The sequence below is a fragment of the Crocodylus siamensis genome, chromosome 4 (assembly GCF_052110815.1).
Source record: "Crocodylus siamensis isolate JL-2025a chromosome 4, ASM5211081v1, whole genome shotgun sequence".
In the NCBI taxonomy this organism is placed as follows: Eukaryota; Metazoa; Chordata; order Crocodylia; family Crocodylidae; genus Crocodylus; species Crocodylus siamensis.
Window position 1 is genome coordinate 65,735,832 of NC_143398.1, and position 23,805 is coordinate 65,759,636.

General features: G+C 42.8%; 1 protein-coding gene across 9 annotated transcripts in view; it reads right to left on the minus strand.

Annotated features, from left to right (window-relative positions):
- GRIP1 (glutamate receptor interacting protein 1) overlaps positions 1-23,805 on the minus strand; it is a 592,924-nt gene that overhangs the window by 45,054 nt on the left and 524,065 nt on the right. For all 9 annotated transcript variants that reach the window (XM_090042472.1, XM_090042476.1, XM_090042474.1 and 6 more), the window contains 3 exons: positions 15,400-15,586; positions 14,642-14,787; positions 12,623-12,703 (listed from right to left, as the gene is read on the minus strand). In XM_090042472.1, the coding sequence (XP_089898598.1) occupies positions 12,623-12,703; positions 14,642-14,787; positions 15,400-15,586 (414 nt within the window). The remainder of the gene's footprint in view (positions 1-12,622; positions 12,704-14,641; positions 14,788-15,399; positions 15,587-23,805) is intronic.

Consider the following 23,805-nt stretch of genomic DNA (forward strand, 5'->3'; position numbering starts at 1 on the left):
ATTTGGAAGCTTACCAGTGTTTCAATCATTATAACAAAATAAATTCTAAATACCTATATATTTTGGCATTTGATTTTGGTTTTTTACAGGGATGTGCAAAGCTTCAATCACCAATTCAATTCGGAGAAGATTCAGCCCGATTTGGAGGTTGAATCACCGAACCTGAATCAAATTGGGAGACAAAACCCCCCCCTCTGAATCGATTTGGAGCCTCCGAATCAATTTGGAAAAGATTTGGAAAAAGATTCGGAGATTAAGAAGGCAGTCTTTCAGGGGAAGAGAAACTGAGAAGAGGGAGGGGGAGCAGGAGGGGGAAAGACTGACATCTGAAGCTGGCCAGTGACTGTGATCTTTCCCTGAGTCCTCCTTCAATCACAGTGCACTGGGGGAGGGATATAGAAACAGCATATAAGCCTCTGTCTGCAGCCTTTCTGTCCCTTTTGTGAGCTGTTTCTGCCTGAACAGAAGAGGGAAAGGCAGCTGGTTCAGAAAAAGGCAGGCGGGCGGTGATGTAAATTGGCACCAGGAAGGGCTCCTGTTACAGGCTACCATCCCTGCTGTTTTCATCCAAATCTGCCTTAACACACATCACACAAGTGACACAAAAGTTTTGCTTTCAGCAGCTTGAGGTGCAGTTTCCCAGAAACCCCTACACCTATCTCCTTGAACCTTGGCAGGCTTCATGCCCTCAGAAGGGGCTACAATTCCTGCTGTTTTCATCCAAACCTGCCAAAAAATGACAAATTATAGGTATTTTAGTGATTCCCCATTATAGTGTATGGCTGAATCACCACATCTCTCTGAATCAGCACCGAATCTTCCAAAGCTGATTTGGCCAAATTGATTCGGGACAGTGATCTGAATCTCTGAATCAAATCACTATCCTTCAAATCTGCTGAATCTGAATCAACTACTTCCCTATTTGCACAGGCCTGTTTTTTTATCATGGAAAATCAGAGCTCCCTTGCCCACTTTGCTCACCAGGATTCAGGCTGTCCCCCACCCCAACTTTGTGGCACTGTGCAGCCTCCCACAGCAGGCCATGGGGCTGCAGCCTGGCCAGACCAGCATCAGCCAGAAGCTACCTCCACAGCCCAGTGGGTGGGACCTAGTGTGGGAGGGTCATAACTCTATGCCAACACCACCACTGGTGCCCAGAGACCCATGTCATCTGCAATGCCATGGCCACCAAGATGAGGTGCTGTAGTGGTACATGGTTGTGTCCCTCCACTGTTGCTGGACAGGCAAGGGGTACCTCACTTCAGCAGCCATGGAGGCATAGCACTCTTCTGTGGCATGTCCCACCCACTGGGCCACGGAGGCAGCTCCTGCCCAGTGCCAGTCCAGCCAGGCTGCAGCCCCCTGCTCTTTTTTGGGCACAGAAATCTAGGGGGGGTTGCACGCCCCCCACACCTCTCTGACATGTTGCTTAGGTTCTGCCCTACCCCCCTGACATTTCACCTATCTCCCCCACACATTGCTTATGCGCTCCCCTCACCCCATCAGACTTATTTGTGGGGAGCTGCTCTCCATCTCACTGCCTGGTTGCCATGTGCATGTGTACATGTGCACATGTACATGTTGCCTCCTATCTCTGATCATGCTCTTTCTGCCCCAGGCAGTCCCTTGCAGACTGGAACTCTGCCAGCCTGCACAGGGAAAACCATGATTTCCCAGGTGTTTCTCCTTAAAAACAGGGAAAAACTGTGATTTTTCTGTGGGAAACAGAAAACCTGGATCCCTGATTATGAGAGATTCCAGTTGTCCCTACCATGGGGATAGGGACTAACTTTTTATGCTGCATGGACTTTGTCAAAGCTTCCTTCATTCACGTCCACTGTATGTAACAGTTTCATACTTTGCTTGAGCTTAAGGAGTGGGTTCTCTATGTGGGGGCTTGTTTCACGCACTCTTGCTTTCTGTAAATTGAATACGTTTTTAAAAGTGCAGGGGCTGTGCTTTCACTCTTTGGTTTATGGCTATTGTCTTAATCGTTATTTTGTTGCCTGTTTTATAGCAGCCTGCACTTTGCAGTAAGGATACACATGATTTTTTATTAAGTGTTTTATATAAAAACTACCACAGCTGAAGGAAAACATTATATTTATTGTTCCACAAGGGCAAAAGAGCAAGTGCAAATGAATTAAGCCTGGAGAACTATGTGACAAAACCATTTGGAAAAAACAGAAGGAAGAATGGAGAAAAAAAGCAATGCAAAAAGTGAATTCTGAAATCCGCAGCTCACAACACAGTATTCAGCCTTCAGGCTTTCCTGCCGGTCACCCTTCATGAACCTCGCAGGCTGGTACATTGTGGTGGTGAGCTCCCACTTGAGTTGGAGGGATCAAAGGCAGGTACTAAAAGCTGTTGCCATTTAAGTCCTGAGGGAATTTCCCCGGCTGATTACTTGTTCCCAGGAGGAAAAGTTTTTTAAGGTCTTGCAAGACCAAGGCTAAAGCAGCTTGATGTGGCTGATGTATCCTGCTGAAGGAGGAGGGAGCTCTCACAGGGAGCACACTGTCCAACAATAGCCTTTGTATGTTCATGATCTTCCAGTCCATTTCAACAGCTTCCCAGGTTACTGGAAGGCTTTGCTCTGCCAGCTTCCCAATCATGGGGGGGGGGCTTTCCTCAGTCAGATCCATTTTTGCCTCTGTCCTGTTTCTTTTTTACCATTGAGAACCTGGTCTTCTGTGTGGCCCTGTCTCACTTTTCAAAGGCTGCAAGGTGCTGCTAGGAACAGATCTAGGATTTTGAAAAAGGGGTACAACTGGTAGTGGAGAGCTGACTGTGCATGTACTACACAGTTGAAAGGGAATGTGACTGAACCACTGCATGCCTGGATCTGCCCCTGGGTGTTGCTAGGTATTTCTTCATTTCTTTTTTGTTCTACCAAACAATGAAGCTGTTGCTAAGAGTGGTGATTTTGCAGGTCTGGCTGCACCCAGTGAGAAAAGTAGCAATAGCTTATTAGTATTCATTCATTTTCCATTGACACCAAAGATATATTCCTCCCCCTCAATAATTCTGAAATGCCATCTTCAGGATGGTTAGTCATTTCCCAATTTTTTACCATGCTCACAGAATATTTGCAATGACTGGTTTGCAATTGATGGTTTATTGGTATGGAGGATATGTTGGGCTACATGGCATATAATGAGTTTTTGCAGCCAGGATGAAGTGGGGGTGGGGAGAGGGGGAGGGGAGGGAGGGACGGGGAGGGGACACAACGGGGGCGGGACAGGACAACACGCAAGTACTTCACATTTGTACTTCTGCAGGCATTTTGATGTTGAAGAATGTGTCTTAGATTCTATGATCAGAAAGCAAAGACTATGCTTATGTGGAGCCCACCCAATTATGCAACAATGTTATTCATTAGAATGGTCCTACCCAATGTTCTGCATGGCTGAAAAGGCAGGGCTACCCATTCTGGAATGTGTGAGAATAACGTTCTATGTGTTAATGTTAATATGCACCAAAAAAACAAGTGTCACATGTATATAGTAGCATTTACTACCATTTACTTATAATTAAAGAAAACAATATAAGACACTAAAGGTGCCCTCTGCACTCCTCCTCACTACTTGGGTGTGACCAGGACTCCAAGGCTGGCCTGTCACAGAGCTGGAGAGCTGGGTTTCCAGATACCCTGCAGTATGCTTTTGCTCCTTCATCATCCACCTAATATCTTACGTGGCAAAGAGGTCCTGGGTCCTAGCTGTCTCCTCATCCTCAGAGTCACTGTTGGTTCAGGAGCTCCTTGCATCACCTGCCTCTTCACTGTTACTCCACTAGTAGGTCAAGATGGTGATGCCCCCCAGATAAAGGCAGCCCGAGAGTTTCTCGAAGCTTTGTTCTGGTCCTCTGTTTTCTGGTAACTTCTCTTGTATACAGTACTTGGTTTTAAACTGGCATATTATAGTGCCCCGTTTGTGACACTACTCAGTCAAGCCCCCAAAACACCTCTCTAATGGTATCTCACCTTGAGAGATCACAGAACCTTCCCCTTTCTCCAAAGTGTGAATATATCCAGGACCTCTGCACCACAGAAGGGTGTGTGAGGTATGGTGCAGTATCAAGTTACTAGAAGTGCTGACTCCAGGACAGCATAAGGGCAAACAGACTGAACCATGGGTGAGCACCATCATTTAAACTGGGTAGTGACATCCATTCGCCGCAACCCAAAAGCAATACAAAGCAGAGAGACCAACTAGTTGGGATAAGATGCAAGAAGGGGTGGAAGAGCCCCCAAAGGATCAATAAAATAGGACACAGCAGAGCCACCTAGCTCAGGGGTTGGTAGCATATAGCCTGTGAGCTGGATCCAGAGGGCTCTGCCTGATCCCATGCCTGAACCAGGGGTAGGCAGCTGGAATCTGCAGCTGCACTGCTGCCACCTCTCCCCACTTCTCCTGCAGCTGGTGGAGCTCTGTTCTGGGGCCTGGCAGATTCCAGCTGTGTATGTACCACAGCTGGAAGATGGGAGGTCTGGGGGGAGAGTGCAATGTGGGGGGTGGAAACTGATGGCACCATAGATGCAGCTTCCAGCTGCCTGGGCTTGGCTCAGTTCCGCACTATCTGGAAGCTGCTCCTGTGCTGCAGCTGGAAACATGCAGTGGTAGCACAGGTGCAGCTTCCTACTGTCTGGCCCTGGTGTAAGTGCTAGCAAAGCCCCACACTGCTGAAGCCCTCTGGCCTCTGTTGCACTGGAGCTGGTGTTCCAGCCTGCAGTTTCTAAAGGTTGTTGTCCACTGGCCTAGATGAACATCAGCATGCAGCAATTTACTGTGCATACATGTAAACCACAGTTTCAGACAAGAGTCCTGAATATGCATTTTCTTACCAATTACTACAGGCAAAGGTCTGCATCATATGGACAAAAAGCTTTTAACAGTGCAGCTACTGAGCGTAGCATGAAGTAAAAACTCCCCTTTATATGTCTATCCTTTAATGAGCAGATAATTCACATTCTGTTGTTTGCAGGATGGCCCCATGCCATATTTAGTGTACACTATTGAAAACCTGGTCTAAAGATTAAATGATTACTTTTCTTATGGGTTTTTCTATGGTATTCGTCACCACGGTGCAGTATCAGACTGATTCACAAATGTTCATGAATTTATTGTCAAAGTGGCCCTGGGAGATAAGGGGTATTGCTACCCGTGTTTTACTGAAAGATTATGATCAAAAGCATCCATTTGTTTTGGGTGCCAAATCTGAGATATCAAAGAGACAATATTTACAGCACTTGGTATAATATAGCACTTCATATATTCGAAGCACCAATCCTAGAGATTTTAGGTGAAGCTGTGAGTGTCAACACTTCTGCAAATCAAACTCCAGGGCCTCAATTTGGAAAATGAAATGACCACATATAAGAAGCGTGGATTAGCTGATTTGTCTAATATCACATGGGAACTCTGCAGGAGGGACAGGGGTAGAAAGAACCCAGTTCTTCAGGGCAGCATTCTAGGACTTCAACCATGTGACCATTTCCTTTCTCTTCATGCAGTTCCCTACCTTATTTACTACACACCTTCCAACTTCTGTAGTAAAGAAGACAGGTCCTACAGACAGAAGTCTCTTTCAGTAAAGAACCCCGTATAACCGTCAGAGCAGGTCCATTCAGTTCATTCAGGTATAAGGTAGGGATACAATGGATACTTCAATAAGGCAGGGATACTATGGAAAATATAGCATGGACTTAAAAGGGTGGTACCCCTACTACTTTAGTAATGTCTTACTCCTTGATTAGTCCCATTAGCTTCAATGGGAATATCCATGGAGTTTTCATCATTATTTTCAGTAAGACTATTACGGTCTTCTATTCATATCAAAGCATATAAAAGAATGAGCGGGCAATTATGGTTTTCAGATTATAGTAGTGACTATATCTTTTGAATGTCATTCAATATAGTTTTCAAATCTTTGGCTATGAAAAAGTGGATAGTGACACAAGAACAGGTCTTAAAAAAAAGTCTATATTCCATTATGCTGTTTCAAATCAATATGGTTGACAAATCAGATCTGAACACCTCACAACTACTCCTGGATGTTAGTCCTGCTTAGTAACTTTTATGGTTTGGCCCCTTTAAAAAGGGTGATACTGTGTAACGTATTATTGTGTTACATTTAGTTGCAAGGGCCCAGTTAAAAAATAGAGAAGTGCTAATTTCTCTAAACAGTTAACTGAGGGTGAAATTGGTGCCAACCGCAGCATGAAATGTATGGAGATTTATCTTGGCAGACTGCAAACTCAGTTTCTGTTCCAAAGCATGCTGAAAACCCTGAAAAAAGGATCTTTCTTAGGTACAGAATGGGACCACTAACTCAGGGCAGAATTTGGGGAAACTCAAAAAAAAAACATTGCCGAGAAGGCAAAAGGATATGGAAGGCCACCATAAAAATTGTGTATATACTCCCACTGCACTTAGAAACAGTTAACACAAGAAACTCATTGGTTTTCACTTATAGCAGGGGTACTCTATCCCCAGCCCACAGGGCAGATCCAGCCTCCAAGTGCTGTGTCATTCAGCCCATGGGCTGTGACCCTCCATACCACATTGGGCAGGCAGGGCAGCACAGGGCCCCCAGATCCTGATAGCAGTGGGGCAGGGGTGGTGAGGACCTTGGAACCTGACTCTGAGTGGGCAGGATTGAGATCTGAGGGGCCCCCTGCTGTCCCCATGTGCTGGGATTAGAGCCCAGAGGCTTGTGCTGCCCCTACCAAGCTCTGAATCTGCCCACCTGGAGGCAATGTGGGGCCTGGGGCCCAATTCTCAAGTGCGGGGACAGTGCTGGGCCTGATACAGCCCATGGACTGGCCCCATGCTATTCATAAAGGAAGCCAACACACAACTCTCTGACACCACCTACTACAAAGAACCACAAGAAGATCCTACTCCCTTTTCACCATGAAACTCAAAAATACCATCAAATCATTTCCATCAGAACTACAAGAAAACCTACAGAACTTGATCTCCCCTCATTACCCAACTCAGGGACTGTTTACATGTTCCCTAAAATGCACAAACAAGGGAACCCTGGCAGACTTATCATATCCAACCATGGAACCCTAACTGAGGAAATATCAGGTTTCGTCAAATCAATCCTAAAACCATGTGTCACCCAAAGAGCAATTTTTGTCCACAACACTACAGACTTTGCTATGGAAATTTAAAAACAGAGACCATCTTCCCAGCAACACCCTCCTAGTCCCCATGGATGTTACCAGCTAATATATCAACATCCCACACCAGGATGGCATCCAAGCCTGCCTTACATACCTACGAGAGCAAGGTGACAACTCATAGTACAGACCCAAAGATATTACTGACCTTATACATTTCATCCTCACACACAACGATTTCACTTTTAATAACCAACACTTCCTCCAGACCATGGGCACAGCTATAGGCACCAAAATGGCCCCACAGTATGCCAACCTTTTATGAGCCACCTGGAAAAAGAATTCCTCAAGGACTTCACCATCAAACCCTTGCTATACTTAAGATGTATCAATGACATCTTCCTCATTTCGACTGAAACCTACAATCTCTGATTGAGTTCCATCAGTTCATCATCATCCCTCCATCTGACTATCTCTTGAATACTCCAGCACCAACATCTCCTTTTCAGACACTATGATCAGTATCCAGAATGATAAAATACAGACCACATTATACAAGAAACCCACAGATCAACATATATACCTGCACAAAACCAGCACTTGCCCTAAACACACCAAGAAAGCTGTGATATACAGTCAAGCCCTCAGATGCCACTGAATCTGCACTGAGGAGAACACCCAGGTTTGCCACCTCACTAATCTTAAAAAGGCTTTCACTCAACAAGGACACTCCTCCAGAGCAACAGATCGTGTATTTCAAAGAGCCACCCGGATACCACAAGAAGAATTGCTGCAGTACATAAGAACCCCGCCCTCCCCCCCACCCCCAAATCGCACACTGCTGGTTATGACATACAGCCCCTCCCTCAAACCCATATAGAAAATCCTCAAACAACTGCAACCCATACTAGAAGGAGGCCCTATTCTTAAAGAGATCTTCCCAAAACCACCCATCCTAGCCTTCAAACAAGCACCAAACCTTGCTAACCTCATCACCAGAAGCAAATTTCCTCAGGCCCAGAACACACCAAAAGGATCCAGACCATGCCATGACAAGACATGAAAAACTTGCCAACACGTCTCCACCACCCCCACAATTTCTATACCCCACAACAGAGCCATCAGCAATCCTGCATCCTACAGCTGCACCTCCAGATATGTAATAAATTTAATCCAATGCACCAAATGCCCTGACTGAAAACACGTAGGAGAGACCAAACAACAACTGAGCATCAGAATAGTTTCATAGTTTCTAGGGTCGGAAGGGACCCGAGTAGATCATCTAGTCCGACCCCCTGCCATGGCAGGAAAGAGTACTGGGGTCAAACGACCCCAGCAAGGTGTTCATCTAGCCTCCTCTTAAACACCCCCAGGGTAGGAGCCTGCACCACCTCTCTTGGAAGCTGGTTCCAGATCCTAGCCGCCCTGACTGTGAAGTAGCGCCTCCTAATATCTAGCCTGAATCTACCCTCTGCCAGCTTGTGACCGTTGTTCCTGGTCACTCCTGGCAGTGCTCAGGGAAACAGGGACTCCCCCATTGCCTGCTGGTCCCCCCTGCCTAGTTTGTAACAGGCCACAAGATCCCCCCTCAGCCTTCTCTTCTGGAGGCTGAACAGGTTCAGGTCCCGTAGCCTCTCCTCATAAGGCCTGCCCTGCTGCCCCCTGATCATGCGAGTGGCCCTCCTCTGGACCCTCTCCATGTTGTCCACATCCCTCTTGAAGTGCAGCGCCCAGAACTGGATGCAGTACTCCAGCTGCGGCCTGACCAGTGCCGCATAGAGGGGGAGGATCACCTCCTTGGACCTGCTCGAGGTGCATCTGTGGATACATGACAAGGTCCGGCTGGCCTTCCTGACTGCCTCCCCACACTGCCGGCCCATGTTTATCTTGGAGTGAATGATGACTCCAAGATCCTTTTCTGCCTTTTTACTGACAAGAAGGGAGTTCCCCAGCCTGTAGGTATTGTGCTGGTTGTTCCTCCCCAGGTGCACCACTTTGCACTTGATGCCCTTTGCACAAAACACTTCTCACAGAAGAGCCTATGAACTTCACTTCATCAACTTCCTGGATACAAAAAATCAGGGACTAAATATAGACATTGGATTTATGACACATTATAACCTGTTTGACATCTGACTCCCCAGGTACCTCTCCACTATTTACCTCCTACATTCATCCCCTTCTCCCCCGCAACCCAGCCTGTCTCTCACCCATTGACTCCTCAGTTTGCATCTTCACTGATTGCCTGTCTTGCATGCATACCAGCCCAACTGAAAAGGCCTCCTCAGCCTCCCAAAAGGTTTTTAAACCCAAAAACGTGCTAAGTAACTTTTTTTCCAACTACTTAAATTGATCTAATAAAAGATATCAGATTCACCCAAGGAATCTTCTCTACCTATGCCCTTTTATATAACATGTAATTTCTGAACGGAGGACGCCTGGAGAATTTGGGACCTCTGAACAAATTTGACTATCATTTTTCAATAGAAGTGCAAGACAATATGCACCTATAATAATGGGGTCTTTCAGTCACAAAGACTACCACAGCATTCCTGCTCCCTAAGTCCCAGACTTAAAACCTCAGGCTTAAATAAAGCATATGCTAAAGTACTGAGCTGAACTACAGCCTACATTTCTCACTTATCCAGAAACCTGTCTTGTCTTGAATGTTCATCAATCAACTCTCATCTAGATCCAAATTAATCAAGGCAATTTGAAGGCAAGGATGGCACACTATGTATTCTTTACATGCTGATGCCACTGCAGTCTAACTATGTCATTATCACTCACAGAAAGTTTATTGCACAAGAGGGGTAACAAGACAGATCCCTGCAGCAACTCCCAGATAGCTGTAGTGGTACCTGCAACCAGCCCCCAAATGGAATGTATTTCACCTGAAGCCACATAGTAGTTGTGCTCAAAGCCTGATAGCTTCAAATATTGTGGGGCCTTAAATTTAAAGAACAGTTCTTCCAGTTCTCAATTCATTTTTGAAAGAAATAATTTAGCATTATGACAGTGTCATCAATAAATTTTACACTGATGTTAATATAGTATGAATGCTCTAAATTAAGGAAATAGGTGTAAAACTCCTCATCCCATGGTTGCCTCATTTCTTAGTAAAGTAGAACAGAAAAATTATTAAATCAAGCATGAGGGGCAACAATTCAACCCTTCCATCAGCTAAGTTTGCAAAGTTTGAGTCAATAAGTGTAGGATATAAGTTCTGAATCCTTTATATTCAAGCACAGAAAGAGAAGGAAGCTTAAACATATTATGAATGGATACATCAAATAATAAAAAGTGAGCATATTAAACATATTGGAGAATGAAACACAAGAAAAAAACAGGTCATTCATGTCTCTGTCCAGTTTTATATGCCAATAACTCCAGAAAATTATATTGCAAGTGTGGCAAGGATGCAAAGACTCTTAGAAGTTATGTTCACCAGACGAAACAAGTATAAGAGCTGTGCCTCTGGAGTTCTGAAAAAAAACCTAACAATAACTAAAATGCTAAAGCAAGCTAATTTGTAGAAGTAACTATGAAATCAAGATTGATCCAAAGTATAACAACAAAGTAGGACAATCTCTTTCCAGTTTTCCTCTTTGTTCAGTATGTTTATTTGCAGAAATATTTCTTCTATTACCACACTTTTTCCTGACAGGCCTATGATTTTAATTTGCTTCAAACTGCATTTTTTACTGAGCCTCACTGTTTGATTTGAATATATAACTAAGGGGAACATATTAATCCAAGCTTACAGTGCATCTCATTTGTTCTTTAGACATGAATCATGGTACTGAATTGTTCATTGCATTTCTGACTAATTTTATTCTGTGCTGCTGGAAGCTTTGAAAATAAAAATTAAAGCAGAAAACCCCCCTACAGACATTTTGCATATACATAACTCTGAATACAACTAATGGCCTATGTAACGCCACAAATGCAAAGAAATGTCAATGCATATCATACCTGATCCAGTCCTAGAATAACTGTTTAAAGAACAACACCCTTTAACTTTTATGTAGATCAGGGCAAACTTGGTACAATGGATCTAACTATGGCCAAACTTTAGCCTTTAGACAATGCTTGTTGGTTGCTGTAACAGTGGGGGTGAGGGGGAAGGGCCCTTTGATTTCACATGCAAAATGACAATGTCAAAGCATTTTTTTAAATTAAAATTTTCCCCCATTGTTGTATGAACAGAAGTTTGCTTCCACGGTAAGATTACGGCCCCCTCTATGTGTTACAAGTATGGTGAAATTAACTGGTTAACTGCACAATTACCTTGAGAGTAGCTACACATGAAAAGTATTTAACACGCCATAAAAAGCTCCAACCAACTATAAAGTTACACTTTGAAAATGTGTACTAACTTTAAAGCTGGTTGCTACTTAGTTTTAATTTACCTGTGTAGCAGGGTCTCCCCTGAGGCAGGGAGTCCCATCAGTTGATAGCTCCCAGCCACAGGAATGCATCATGTCCAGCCCAGGCTGGGAGTGCCCCAACTAAGGGGACTCTCAGCCCCAGCAGCTGTGGATACACGGTTCCAGCAGTGTGCCTCTTGGCAGCATGCCTGCCAGTGCCAGACCCTCTGGGCTTAGAGATCACAGCTCCTGCGATCTTCCAGTCCCAAGTGTGCATGGGGCAGCCTGTCCAGCTGGGAGACCCTCAGCTGAGGACTCCCAGCTGCAGAAGCTTGCTTGTTGCCAGTGCAGGGAGAGCCCAGTATCAGGCTCTCTCCACACTGGTGATAAGGCACGATGACATCTAATGCATGGCAGGAAGCATGATTGTGTGGATCTCGTAGTAGATCCCATTGTGCCTTTACCTGCATGTGTAGGAGGGGCCTATGTTTTCCTCCATGATGTGTACATTATTGGTGTGTTATTGCAGGACTGCCCAACTGTGCTGCTCTGCTGGCATAGAGAGATGTAAAAGGATAAGCCACCTTAAACCTCTTCCTCTAATCCATAAAGTGTGTGCATCCCTGTAGCCAGCAGAAGCCCCTCTTCAGGAGTCCCCTGAACTATGAGGATCTGTGCAGGAGGTCCTCTTCTGTGAGCAGGATTCAAGGCTTTACTTGGTACATACTGGCCCTTATTTAGGAAAGCATCCCTAGTTAGGAAAATACTTCATGCATCTAAGGCTAACTGACTTCTATTTTTAAGGTACTTACAATAGTACTTGAGCATACACTTAAGTTCTTTTTTAATTAATACATATATATATTATTATTGTATGCATTCCATACAGTTGCCCACTAAAAGGTATCACAAAAAATCGTTCTCTTGGACATTTATTGGAACATCCTGGCTACAACATACCAACCGTACTACACATATGTTGTAAAATAAGAAATAGATCACTGATAAAAGCAGGAATAAAAGTATATATGTTGATACCCATCTAGCTCATAAGTATATAGTTCACATATGAATATAATACCACAGAAGAGTGGGATTTAAAAAAAATCATTTTACTTACAACTTATGGTGATGCCAAGCTCCACATTATGCTTCTTTGGTAGTTTTACATGAAAGGTCCCACTGCTTGGTATAACAGATTCTGTAACAAAAAAGTTGCCTGGTTGATAGGATACTCTACTTCCAAATATGTGGAGCTATAAACATATGCCAATGAAAATATATTAGTTACTCTCACATCATACCTACCCATTAATACAAATGATACAGGTGCAGTGTACTTTATATCTGTGATGATAATGTCACTGCATAAGTTAAGGTTCTGTAACTCCATTTTTTTGGAGGTTTAAAACTAAATTTATGCAGAATGCATGGGTATTCAGGCAACTTAGTTTACTTGTTATCAGCTCAGATATAAGTGGGTTTCTTCTGTGTGCGCATTTAATACTAGCAAGTCATTTTAATAAAAAGTATATTAAAACAAAGTTCTTATCTTCAGGCAATGGGTGGTATAGGATGTATACATTTTTAAATGTCCACTCAATTAACTTCAGTGGTTTTCATATCTAACAGAAAGTTAAGGGGCAAAGGCATACGACACTAAGCAAAGGAACAGCACTAACTGAGTAAATGAATGTTTGAACTACACCTGAATCCTGACTTCTGGTATCTCTTGTACCCTGGATTTTGGCCTCTGTCCAAAGACTATAAATTTCATTTTAAGTTGCAGTAGTGTAGAGATGTAAACACATGCCTGCAAGCAGCTGGAAGTCTGATCCTGCTGCAGAGAAGTCAATGGTAGTTTTGTGGCAGCAGTTTTGTCACAAACATTCTAAGGAAAAACTGGTCTAAAGTTTGAAACTTTGAAACTTTTTTCTCTTGTAACCTGAAGCAGACTTAAAATTCACCCTCCTATTTTTTAACGTTGCATTTTATATGCATAATCATGGACGGACAATATCCAATAATTTCGCTTTTTAGATTTCAATGGCTATTGGCTTATGAAGTTGTCACTTAAAATTAGTACACTGGCAACACTTTGCTAGGATTTTGCACGTGGCCATTCATTTAAGTTTCATTTTTAAGTATGTGTACACCATGCAAAATCATAGCAGAGTTAACACTATACTAGCTTCTGAGGAGCTAATATAAGATCAGTGGAGTGTCTTAATGGTACAGCATATTTAGCTTAGGGTTGCACTGTGTATCTATAGAAGCTGACTAGTTTCTTCAAACGTGCTGTCTTCTGTTAGGACTCCATTTATTGCCATTACATATGCATATAACATAGGCAAACCATGGCTTTCTATGTCTACTGTACATGCTGCAACACCTTATCAAAAAGTAGAAAGGGGTAGTTAGCCATGTTAGTCTGAAGTCAGGCAGAAGGCAGAGTAGAAGTGCACCTGATAGACTACATGAATCAGAGATAGATTTCATAGATTTCATAGACATTAAGGCTGGAAGGGACCTCAGGAGATCATTGAGTCCAGCCCCCTGCCCAAAGTTCACTTCATTAGATACATCTCTGATTCAGCTAGTCTGCAAGATACACTTCTACCTTGCCTTCTTATCAAAAGATCAAGGAAGGCAAGATGCACTGGTCACTTCAACTACAAATTAATTATGATTTTAATTGGTATTCTTTCTCATCTAAAGAGGCTTCAACCTGATGCGTCACACAAAGGAACCATTCAGAGTTCTCCATTCATCCGGTAATAGCACACATTTCTATACAGCAAAGCATGTCATTAGCAGAGTATTCTGGGTAGAAGGATTTGTCCTGGCTCAGCAGAACATGCCTATCTCTGGAGAGAAATATGCTTGGATACAACTCAGACAAAGGGACTGTCACCAGCTTTTTCTACAGCACTTGTCATTACTATTTGTGTTCTGGAGCATGCTGGAGGGCGGAGTGCAATGAGAAAGCTGCACAAAAAGGCGCAAGTTTCAGAGGAGTTATTGGGCAAACAAAGGTCACAAATATGTGAAAATAAAGTTCCAGCCTAAAAGAATCCAAATGCACCTGGGATTCATTTCTAATACTGTCTTGCAAGATAAAACAACTGTACATTCATACCTGCAACATCAAACTCAATTTCCAAAGTGACCTTGTTGGTGATAGACGAGTCTCTCAGAAGCTGATTAGCTTCTTCAAATGTGCTGTCTTCTGTTGGGACTCCATTTATAGCCATTACTCTGTCTCCTATTTGTAGAACCCCACACCTTGGTACACAATAGCACAAGTTAGCCATCAGAAGTGCAGGTAACCAAGAGTAAAATAAATCCAATCTAACATGGATTTATCACAATTCAACAGCCTATGTACGTTGTAGGTCTAGAAGCCAGCAGTTGGACTGACTACTGAGCTAATGTGGAGCTGTATGAAACTGCATTATTATGAACAACAAATGTAAGCATGCAAGTACATTTTAAATATTCTAAAGATATAATTAATAATTCAGGACCAGTACTTCCTAAGATTTTATCTGAACTAAACTGCAGCAAAGACAGATGGGGTTCTCCCTATGGCACAAGAAATTTCTGCATGTCAGAGAATTTTTTATGGAGTGCCCTCTGCCCCCCCCCTTTAATTAACATAGCCTCCAGTTTCACTATGGAAGAATCTGCAAAGTAAATGCACTGGTGCTTGTTATTCTTCTTATACCTGTTCAAGAATATAAAATTTTATTGTCAGAACAAAGAATTCATTATGTATCATATTTCCACTGAGCAATGCTGCGTAATTTATCAGAAATCTCAAAGCGACCAACCCAAAATAATCCCAGGAACACTTAGGAAAATATAGTTAGGAGCAATCATCTCAAAAAGCCTCACCTTTCTGCGGGGCTGTCAGACTCAATATATGAAATCAGAGGTGGAGAAGACAACGTCTCAGTGGCAAACACGCTACCCTGGAGCTGTATCCCAAACCCTACAATGGGGTCAGCTGTCAGCACTACTTCTGTAGTTTCTGTGTGGACAACCTGCCCAGCCAGACCAACAGTGCTAGAGGCTAAAGACACTATAAAATAGAGCAGACCAGAGGGAAAGACATTCAGACACAGGTAGTAAAAATGTAATTGTTTTCTGACATAATTCACCTACTACACAATAAGCTCACTGAATTCCAGAGACTACCAGCCTCTTTCAAACTCTGTTGAGGGCAAAGTTTATAAATGATATTATGATAGATAACAGAATAGAAAACATCTGGTTTTACAATCTAATGTTATTCCCTTCAGCAAAAAAAAAGGCAGTTGTCTGAATAACTTTCTTGAAACAGGATAGACTTCTCAAAAGAACCTAAGGCCCCTGGCACATTATACTTAAGAAGTGATTAACCAGTTAATCGCATATAGAATAGTTACCTGGCCACATGTTAATGCAGTTAATGGTGTGTCAAAAGAAGGAAAAGTTGGTTAACTGAACTTATGTAATTCAAATAGTCAAACGTTAAGTTAATAAATAGTACAGCACTCACTACAGATAGTGAAGACATAACTCCTGTCTTAGCAGCATGCCTAGAGCATTTACCTAGTGCTAATATATAATGCATTAGAGTGGGATTTTCAAAAGAGCCTCTTCTGAGAATTAGGCTGAAAGTTTGTGGGAGTTGGACATCTACATCCTGTATGTTCCTGGCAGCTGTGCAATTAAAGGCACAATTACATATATTTTGTGTAATAACTTTGTGGCTAGTTCCTATCAAGACATTAATTGAACATGTGGCTAGGCTGGGGCTCCCAGCTGTTGGGGCACACCATGCACTCTCCCATGGCTGAGAGCTCTCAGTGATCTGAGCTCCCAGCTGCAGGAACTTGCTACTTACCAGTGCAGGAGGAGCCTAACACCAGATTTCCCCTGCACGGGCAAGATAGTGTGATGGGATCCCACAATCGCACCACCTGACATGCATGTGTGGCATGGCAGGAAGTATTATTGTAGGGATTGCACATCAGATCCTATAACTGCACATCTGCCAGAGACATACAGGATGCAGATGTCCAGCTCCCACTGACTTTCAACCAAATTCTCATAAAAGGCTCTTTTGAAAATCCTACTCTAATGCATTATGTATTAGCACTAGGCAAGTGCTCTAGGCATGCTGCTAAAAAAGAATTTATGTCTTCACTATCTGTCATGAGTACTATTTATTAACTTAACATTCAACTATTTGAAATACGTAAGATCAATTAACCAACTTTTCCTGAATTATAAACCAGTATATATAAACATATTTAAGGCTCTATATGGTTTTTCAGAAAAGCTGACGATCTCATACAGAAATGCTCCTCCATGCTATTAAGATACCCGTGTTACTGATAGGTTTTTTTATACTCTTTGTTTATACACAGCTCATCTGAACTTGCTGCACTGCAGGACAAGTCAAGAGAAAAATGACTGAGATTCGTCACAGATACTCAGAAAAGGAGCAGGCTGCACCTCGGGTACTTTGATATCTACCTAATGAGTTCTTTTATCATTGTTTATATGCAGACATTAGAAGACACATCTTATACATAGGACAGAGACTAATTCTTTTGGTTTCTAGTCAAACCAGCAGAGCAATACTGTAACAGTATTCCTAAGTTTTTCAACACTTATAGTCCTGAAATGTTCTCCCTTTATAAATCTATGCTACTACTCTGCCCTCCTCTAAATTCCTTCAAGGCCCATTTCTTCTGGCACTGCCTACAATGAATTAAGTAAGGTTTCATGGCTTATCTGAGGGCAGTTTAAGAGCTTTGTAAGGTTTTAGGAAGTAAAACAAAACTGCTGCTTGTTTTTGCATTTTAGATATTGTTAGAGCAACAGTCCTCAAGTCTCAGTGGTTTCCCTTCTGAGTAGGGTGACCATATGGGACAATGGGAAATCTGGAACACTATCCCTGCTTCTGCCCCTGTTCCCCCTCATCCCTGCAGGCTGCAGGGAATCAATGGCTTGTGTTTTTTTACTTCATAGGTATTAACCATCACCTGTGAAGTAACAATTAGTACTAATGGTCATTTCACTAATGAAGCTAAATTATTTTAAGGCAATTTTGCTGTTTGCTAGGGCTTCCTATTTCACAGCTCCTGCCGCTCTGCCTCCATACCCCATGCTTGTGACACTTGTTTTCATTTTCACTGGCCAGCCGGGACCGGCCTCCAAAATCCGGGACTGTCCTAGCCAAACAGGGAGATACAGTCACCCTACTTCTGAGGGACTACGTAAACACTTCCTTCAGTTTAGGGTTTAAAATTCCAGACGTTTGCTTTGACTTTCAGGTTCATATGATTCTACAAACTTGGGTCTTGATTCGATACCCATGGTAGTCAACAGGAAGCTGTTCAGGGATTTAGCTCAGGCCCTCAACACTGTCTCTTCCTTTTTTTCTCTCATCCTCCACACACTTGATGAGGCACCACCCTAACAATGATATGTAGCTCTTACAAAATCAATGTTCAAAAAAATTAAATAAATAATAAAAAAGAATACCTATAATCTTATGGACTATCATGAGCCCTAATTACTGATTATTCTTATCATCTTCCCTTTCTTATGTTGCCACATCCCTTCCTTTTGTCATCTTCCTTTTTTGTGCATTGTCTAATCTTATTCTACAAACCATTTGGGCAAACCTAACAGGCTTGGAAGACAGCTTCTTCACTCATGGAAGGCACATAATTTCCAGGATGAAAAGCTTACAATTCTGCAAGTAAAGCACAAGAACACAATAACTAAGCCACAGCCTAACTAGTTAGGTTTCCCAGTTTGCCATTAAATATCAATATACTTTTCTCAACATACTCTTCAGCTCTTAACTTGTCATAAAGTTTTGACAAAACCAATCTGAATGTGCTAAAATCACACTTGATTAATGTCAAGCTGGCTACACAGAAGTTCAGATCTTTTAGGAACTGACAAAATTCTGAATTCAGTTGTCTCCTATGATTTAACCTGGACAGCTTTCCATCATTTTGGTGCAATGAATTGTGATATGACCTAGTTCCAAACATAGGGCTGGAGCAGAAATCAGGATCTTCAAGTTTAAATGTGAGATGAGAAAGAAGGAACTCAGATTATATCCTGCCAGTCACTTTTTAGCTTCTTTGTGGGCTGATTTTACTTGTGACCTTCGTATCAGGGTATACTTCTGTGAAATAAGAAACTGACTGGGTCTACAGCTTCTTTCAATTTGTTCTTGATTTTATGCATATATGATTCCTGCTCTTTGTTGCTAACTGAACAAAGACAAATTTACACTAAGACTGTGGGCCTTGACAGAAATGACAGTTTGTCATGCAGTTGGGCCCCTGAAGGTGCTCTATAGCCATGTCCTGACAGAAGCGTATAGCTGCAAAGCACTTTAAAAATGCCTGATTGTGAGACAATCTGAACCCCCATTACATGAAAATGCTAATAAGCTAACTGCAGTCATGAGCTCCAGTTTTCACATTTACTACAATAAAAACGTGAAATGGCCATTTATTTACTGCTTTCAACACTTTTAGATTAAAAATACAGATACATTTAGAAACATGTTATCAAATGCCCCAACAACCTTCTAAAACAAGGGTGGGCAAAATATGGCCAACGGGCTGGATTCGGCCCATCAGGCAATTGCATCCATCCCACAGGGCCCCTCCCTAAGCCCTGGCCCTGGGCATCCCTGCAGGAGGTGCAGCTCTGGCTGCTAAGCAACTACCCCCCCCCACCTCAGCCTGGCCTGATCTGCCCCCAGCCCTGAGCTAGGGGTACTAGAGACAAGAAGCCTCTGCCTCGTAGAGGCCTTTGCCTGGCCACCCTCAGGCTGTTTCCATCCCTCTGTCTGGAAGAATGGGAATTCGGGTAAGGGGCCCACTAGGGGCTTCCCACTGGAGGAAAGGGGTGGGTGCACAGGGAGCCGTGCGCTGTGGTGCCAGGCGGGGCTGGCCCTTCACCCTGACACCAAGTGCAGCTGGGGACTGGGGTGGGAGCATTATTGGGCCAGGCTGGGCTGGCCCCACACGATGCCACCACTTGCAGCTAGGGACTTGGGTATGAGCATGATAGCTACAAGTTATGAGGCTGGGTGGAGCTGGCCCTATACCCTGTCAACATGTGCGGTCAGTGCCTGGGGTGGGAGCACAGGAGCTGCGTGTTATGGGGTCGGGTGAGGTTGGCTGCACACCCTGCTACCACATGTGGCCAGGGGCTGGGCTGGGAATGCTACTGGGCTGGGTGAGGCTGGTCCCACACACTGCTGCCATATGCAGCTAGGGACTTGGGTGGGAACTGTGTATTATGGGGCTGGGTGGGGCTGGTGCCACACACTGCTGCCACCTGTGGCCAGGGACTGGGGTGGGAGCAGGGGGAGCTGTGTGTTATGGGGCTGGCCAGGACTGGCACCACCTGCAGACCCAGAGACTGGCATACTCCATGGACTCCAAGGACCACCCCCCACATACATACCATCCCACATACCCCCAAACACACCCACACTCTCTTCCACCCCGACCATAACCCCACACACCCCCACCTCAACCACATACCCTACACACACACCCCTCCACACCCACTCCTGACCCTTCTCCACACACCCCACCCACGCCGTACACACACATCCCCCACACCCCACCACACATACACCCCCTTACTCCCCTCCACACAATATATAAGTATATTTTGAGCTGCTATGCAATCACCTCTAGATACACTAGGAAAACACAAAGAAATCAGGACAAAAATTTTTTTTTAAAACAAAATTAAAATAAGTTATAGCAAATGTTTGATTTTTTTTAGTATATGAATTATTTTTTTTCCAGTTAAAAGATGGCAGCACCCTCCCTCCCAAAAGGAGTAATTCTGGGGCAAGTGGGGGGACTTCTGGTAGCAAAGGACAGGGGTTAGGGGGTGGGACCTCCAGTCCCAAGACGGCAACCGGGGGAGGGCGCAGCACCCATCAAAGGGTGAGGCTACACCAAAACTTGTGAAGTGGCCCTCCAGCTGAAATAATTGTCCGCCCCATTCTAGAAGTTTCTGGATCATAGCTTCCAACTTCACACAGCTTTGTTTCAACAAGCTCTTTTCCTAAACACTACACCACACTTATTCTACTCATTGGCCACATCCCTGTTGCCCATCCATGTCTCAATCCCTTCTTCAGGAGGCATCTAGGTAGCTCAATAACTTTGTCATTGTTTCTGCAGATACCTAAGGAGAACATTAATGGTTCCACTATTTTTCTTTTAAGAACAGTTAAGTGCAGGCTTAATTTTTAAGAATAGTCACAGATGGCTTAACATTAGCACTATTAACACTTTAACAATGTTGGTGTCTAGAAAGTAAATGTTGTTAACATTGAAGTAAAAGGAAAAAAAATCTCAATCAACCAATACATTTCCATGGGGCGGGGGTGGGCGGAAGAAGGGGTGGCACAATGCTGCTCTCAAAACCTACTTGTACAGTTGTAAGATGCCAACCTCTGTAGACACCCACGCAGCATTAAGGCTTTGGCATCTGTGGAAAAACTTCTAGATCCTGTATGTTTAAAAATGACAGCAATAGGGACCACACAAGTACCACATCCAGTTGCCTGAGTGACATCAAAAAGGCTCTGTAAATGGGGGAGGGGACAGCCTTTGCATGACAGCTCTGTCCCTTGAAAATTCAATGTCTGTGTGTGGGTAGAAATAACTTCTGTATATGATAAAAGGGGAAGAAGGGTTAAGGCTATCAGACCTCCATCTTAAATGGCATCATGGATAAATGGAGATAACAGGTTGGTTAGGGCCTTCAGAAACTGAGACAGTTTGGATAAACATTTGAATGTCTGGATGTTTCTTAGAACTGCACTCCAAATCTCTGGATGTCCTCCTGGTCCTATAATTTGTCAGGAATATGACTGCAAGCAGTCAGAGCCTGTGTGTGAAGAATACCCTTTAAGAAATAAGCCACAAGGAAGCAAACAGGCCTGCTTATTACTGGGCTTAGTTTACTGCATGCTTCTATACATACAGAGGACAATGAGATTGGCTGTTACAACAAATGCTCTCAATGTAAGTTATTAAAAATGCTGAAGGCTGGTTTGCTATGTAGCAACAATATGCAATGTTGAGTTTTGGGCAACATATTTCTTATTTTTATCCTCCTAAATGTCAAAGAAGCAGTATCAGAAGTATTTAAAGTGGATTAGGAGTATTATTTTATTAGGTTAATGTTATATTTAGCAGGGGAACATTGAAGAAGGTAAAATGGTTCGTATTTTTATATGCAATGGATTAATCAGCTGGAGTAACCAAAATATGATACATGAGGTCTTGTGAAAACCAAATCATATAGACTCAAGTCCAGCCCTAATTTCTACCAGGTGGATGTCTATGGTAACTATTACATAAGCACTTGGTACCAGTTTGTGTCTAGGCATTTATATAGCCCCATCGTATAGCTTTTGGGGGGTCTAAATTTTACTCAAACAACAATGACATTGTTTCCATGGTAAGTAACATCCTTCAAAGTTGAAAAGGAAGAGGAAGCTTAATGGTGAAAAACAAATTAAGTGGAATATATAAAAGGTGATGCAAGAGGAGCCTTCCATTTTATAACTCCATTTGGGAAGCCCTGCAGAAGTAATATGCCACTGCAAACTTACAGCAATGAAGTGTTTATTGTACCTTACCCAATCACACTTTATTATCACAAACATGGGATGATTATATAAGTTATGCATGTTTTCCTAAACAAGAAGCAATGAAAAATTCAAAGCACTCTTTACTAGTACATTCTTTTCTTACACCTCAGGAAACAGAAGTGCTAAAACTTGCATTTAAAAGATATCACAATCTGATTGGCTAGAAATTGGTCACCAAATCAAAAATATAACTTGCTGTTACCTTAACAAATAGCAACAGTCTATATCTGGCATAAACTTGGGTTGTCAAACAGGGACATAGCTAGTTTCCATGAGCTCCACACAAGAAGAGCAGTCTTGTCCAAAACCCTCTACTTAGCAGCAGGAGCAGTCATTTTCCTTAAGGATCATAGGAATTCCTTCACTGGATCACACACAAGGTTTATTTAATGTAGTGTCTGTCTCCAGGTACAGCTATCCTGTAGTGTACTAGACAATGCTATATTACAGTGAAAAAATATCTGATTACTTTTAAATTACCTGGTTCAGTGGCTGGTAACAGTTTAGGTACAGCAGGACAGAGTTCATCATTGATTCCAAAAATACCCCAAGAAGAAGAGTAAATTAGACTTTACCCTTCTCTGTGCTGTGCCTGGGACTTCAGTATGGACATACTTTCTGAAAATAGTTATTGCTACTTGCTTATGTGAAAGGTGTCAAACAAATATGGAATGACTTTCCTCCCTTCCCCCCTCCATATAAGTATCATCCTATATCTAACAAAGATTGTTTTAAACTTTGAAGCATGAAGATTAACATCCTTTCATGGTTGGCAGCTACCCCCCAAAGCTTTCTAAATGTAAAACTATTCTTAGGAGACTGCAATTGAATTTCTTATGGAATTGAACAATGACATTCTCTCTTATGCAAAGGACCAGTACAAAATCCATGAACCACATAAGTGGCTATTTTATGGGCCTTATATTGGTCCTTTGCACTCAGGTGAATTTCATGGAAAGACTTACATGCATTAAAAACAATTCTTAAAAACATAGTAAAACGAGTCATGATTGTCACCAGGGTCTATAGCAGTAATAAAATTGCCTTAGGTAATAAATGTTTCTTCAACTGAACAGACAGACCTCTGCTTTACAATATAGCAGAATCTAAGGAACTATTTTGCTATAGGCAGCATTTACTGTTACTGCTTTCCAAAGCAGTATTTATGTAATAATCCCACTATTTTTCCATGTGTGGACATATACATGCACATGCAAGAGAGCATACATACTTTTAAATGTCTAATTTCAGCAATCCCTTATTTGGGATTGACAGTTTTTCAAATGATGCAACAGAATGCATTAGCAGGTCAATACAGGTACTGCATTAAATGGTTGATCAGATTAAAAATATATCTATTTAAGGTTGTGTAAACACATTCAAATAATCTGGGAGAATTATCCCTGGTTTGGTCTCCTGATAGAGAAACTTGCCCAGAGCCATGTCTACAGACATTTGAATACTGAGGCCCTGGAAGCGGAGAGCTTATAGTGCTGACACTGTGCAGCCAAAGTAGGCCCCTGTGCACAAATCTCAGTGTGCTCTGCAGGCTCCCTTAGTCAGCCTGGTGATAAGATAGCGGAAGTGCA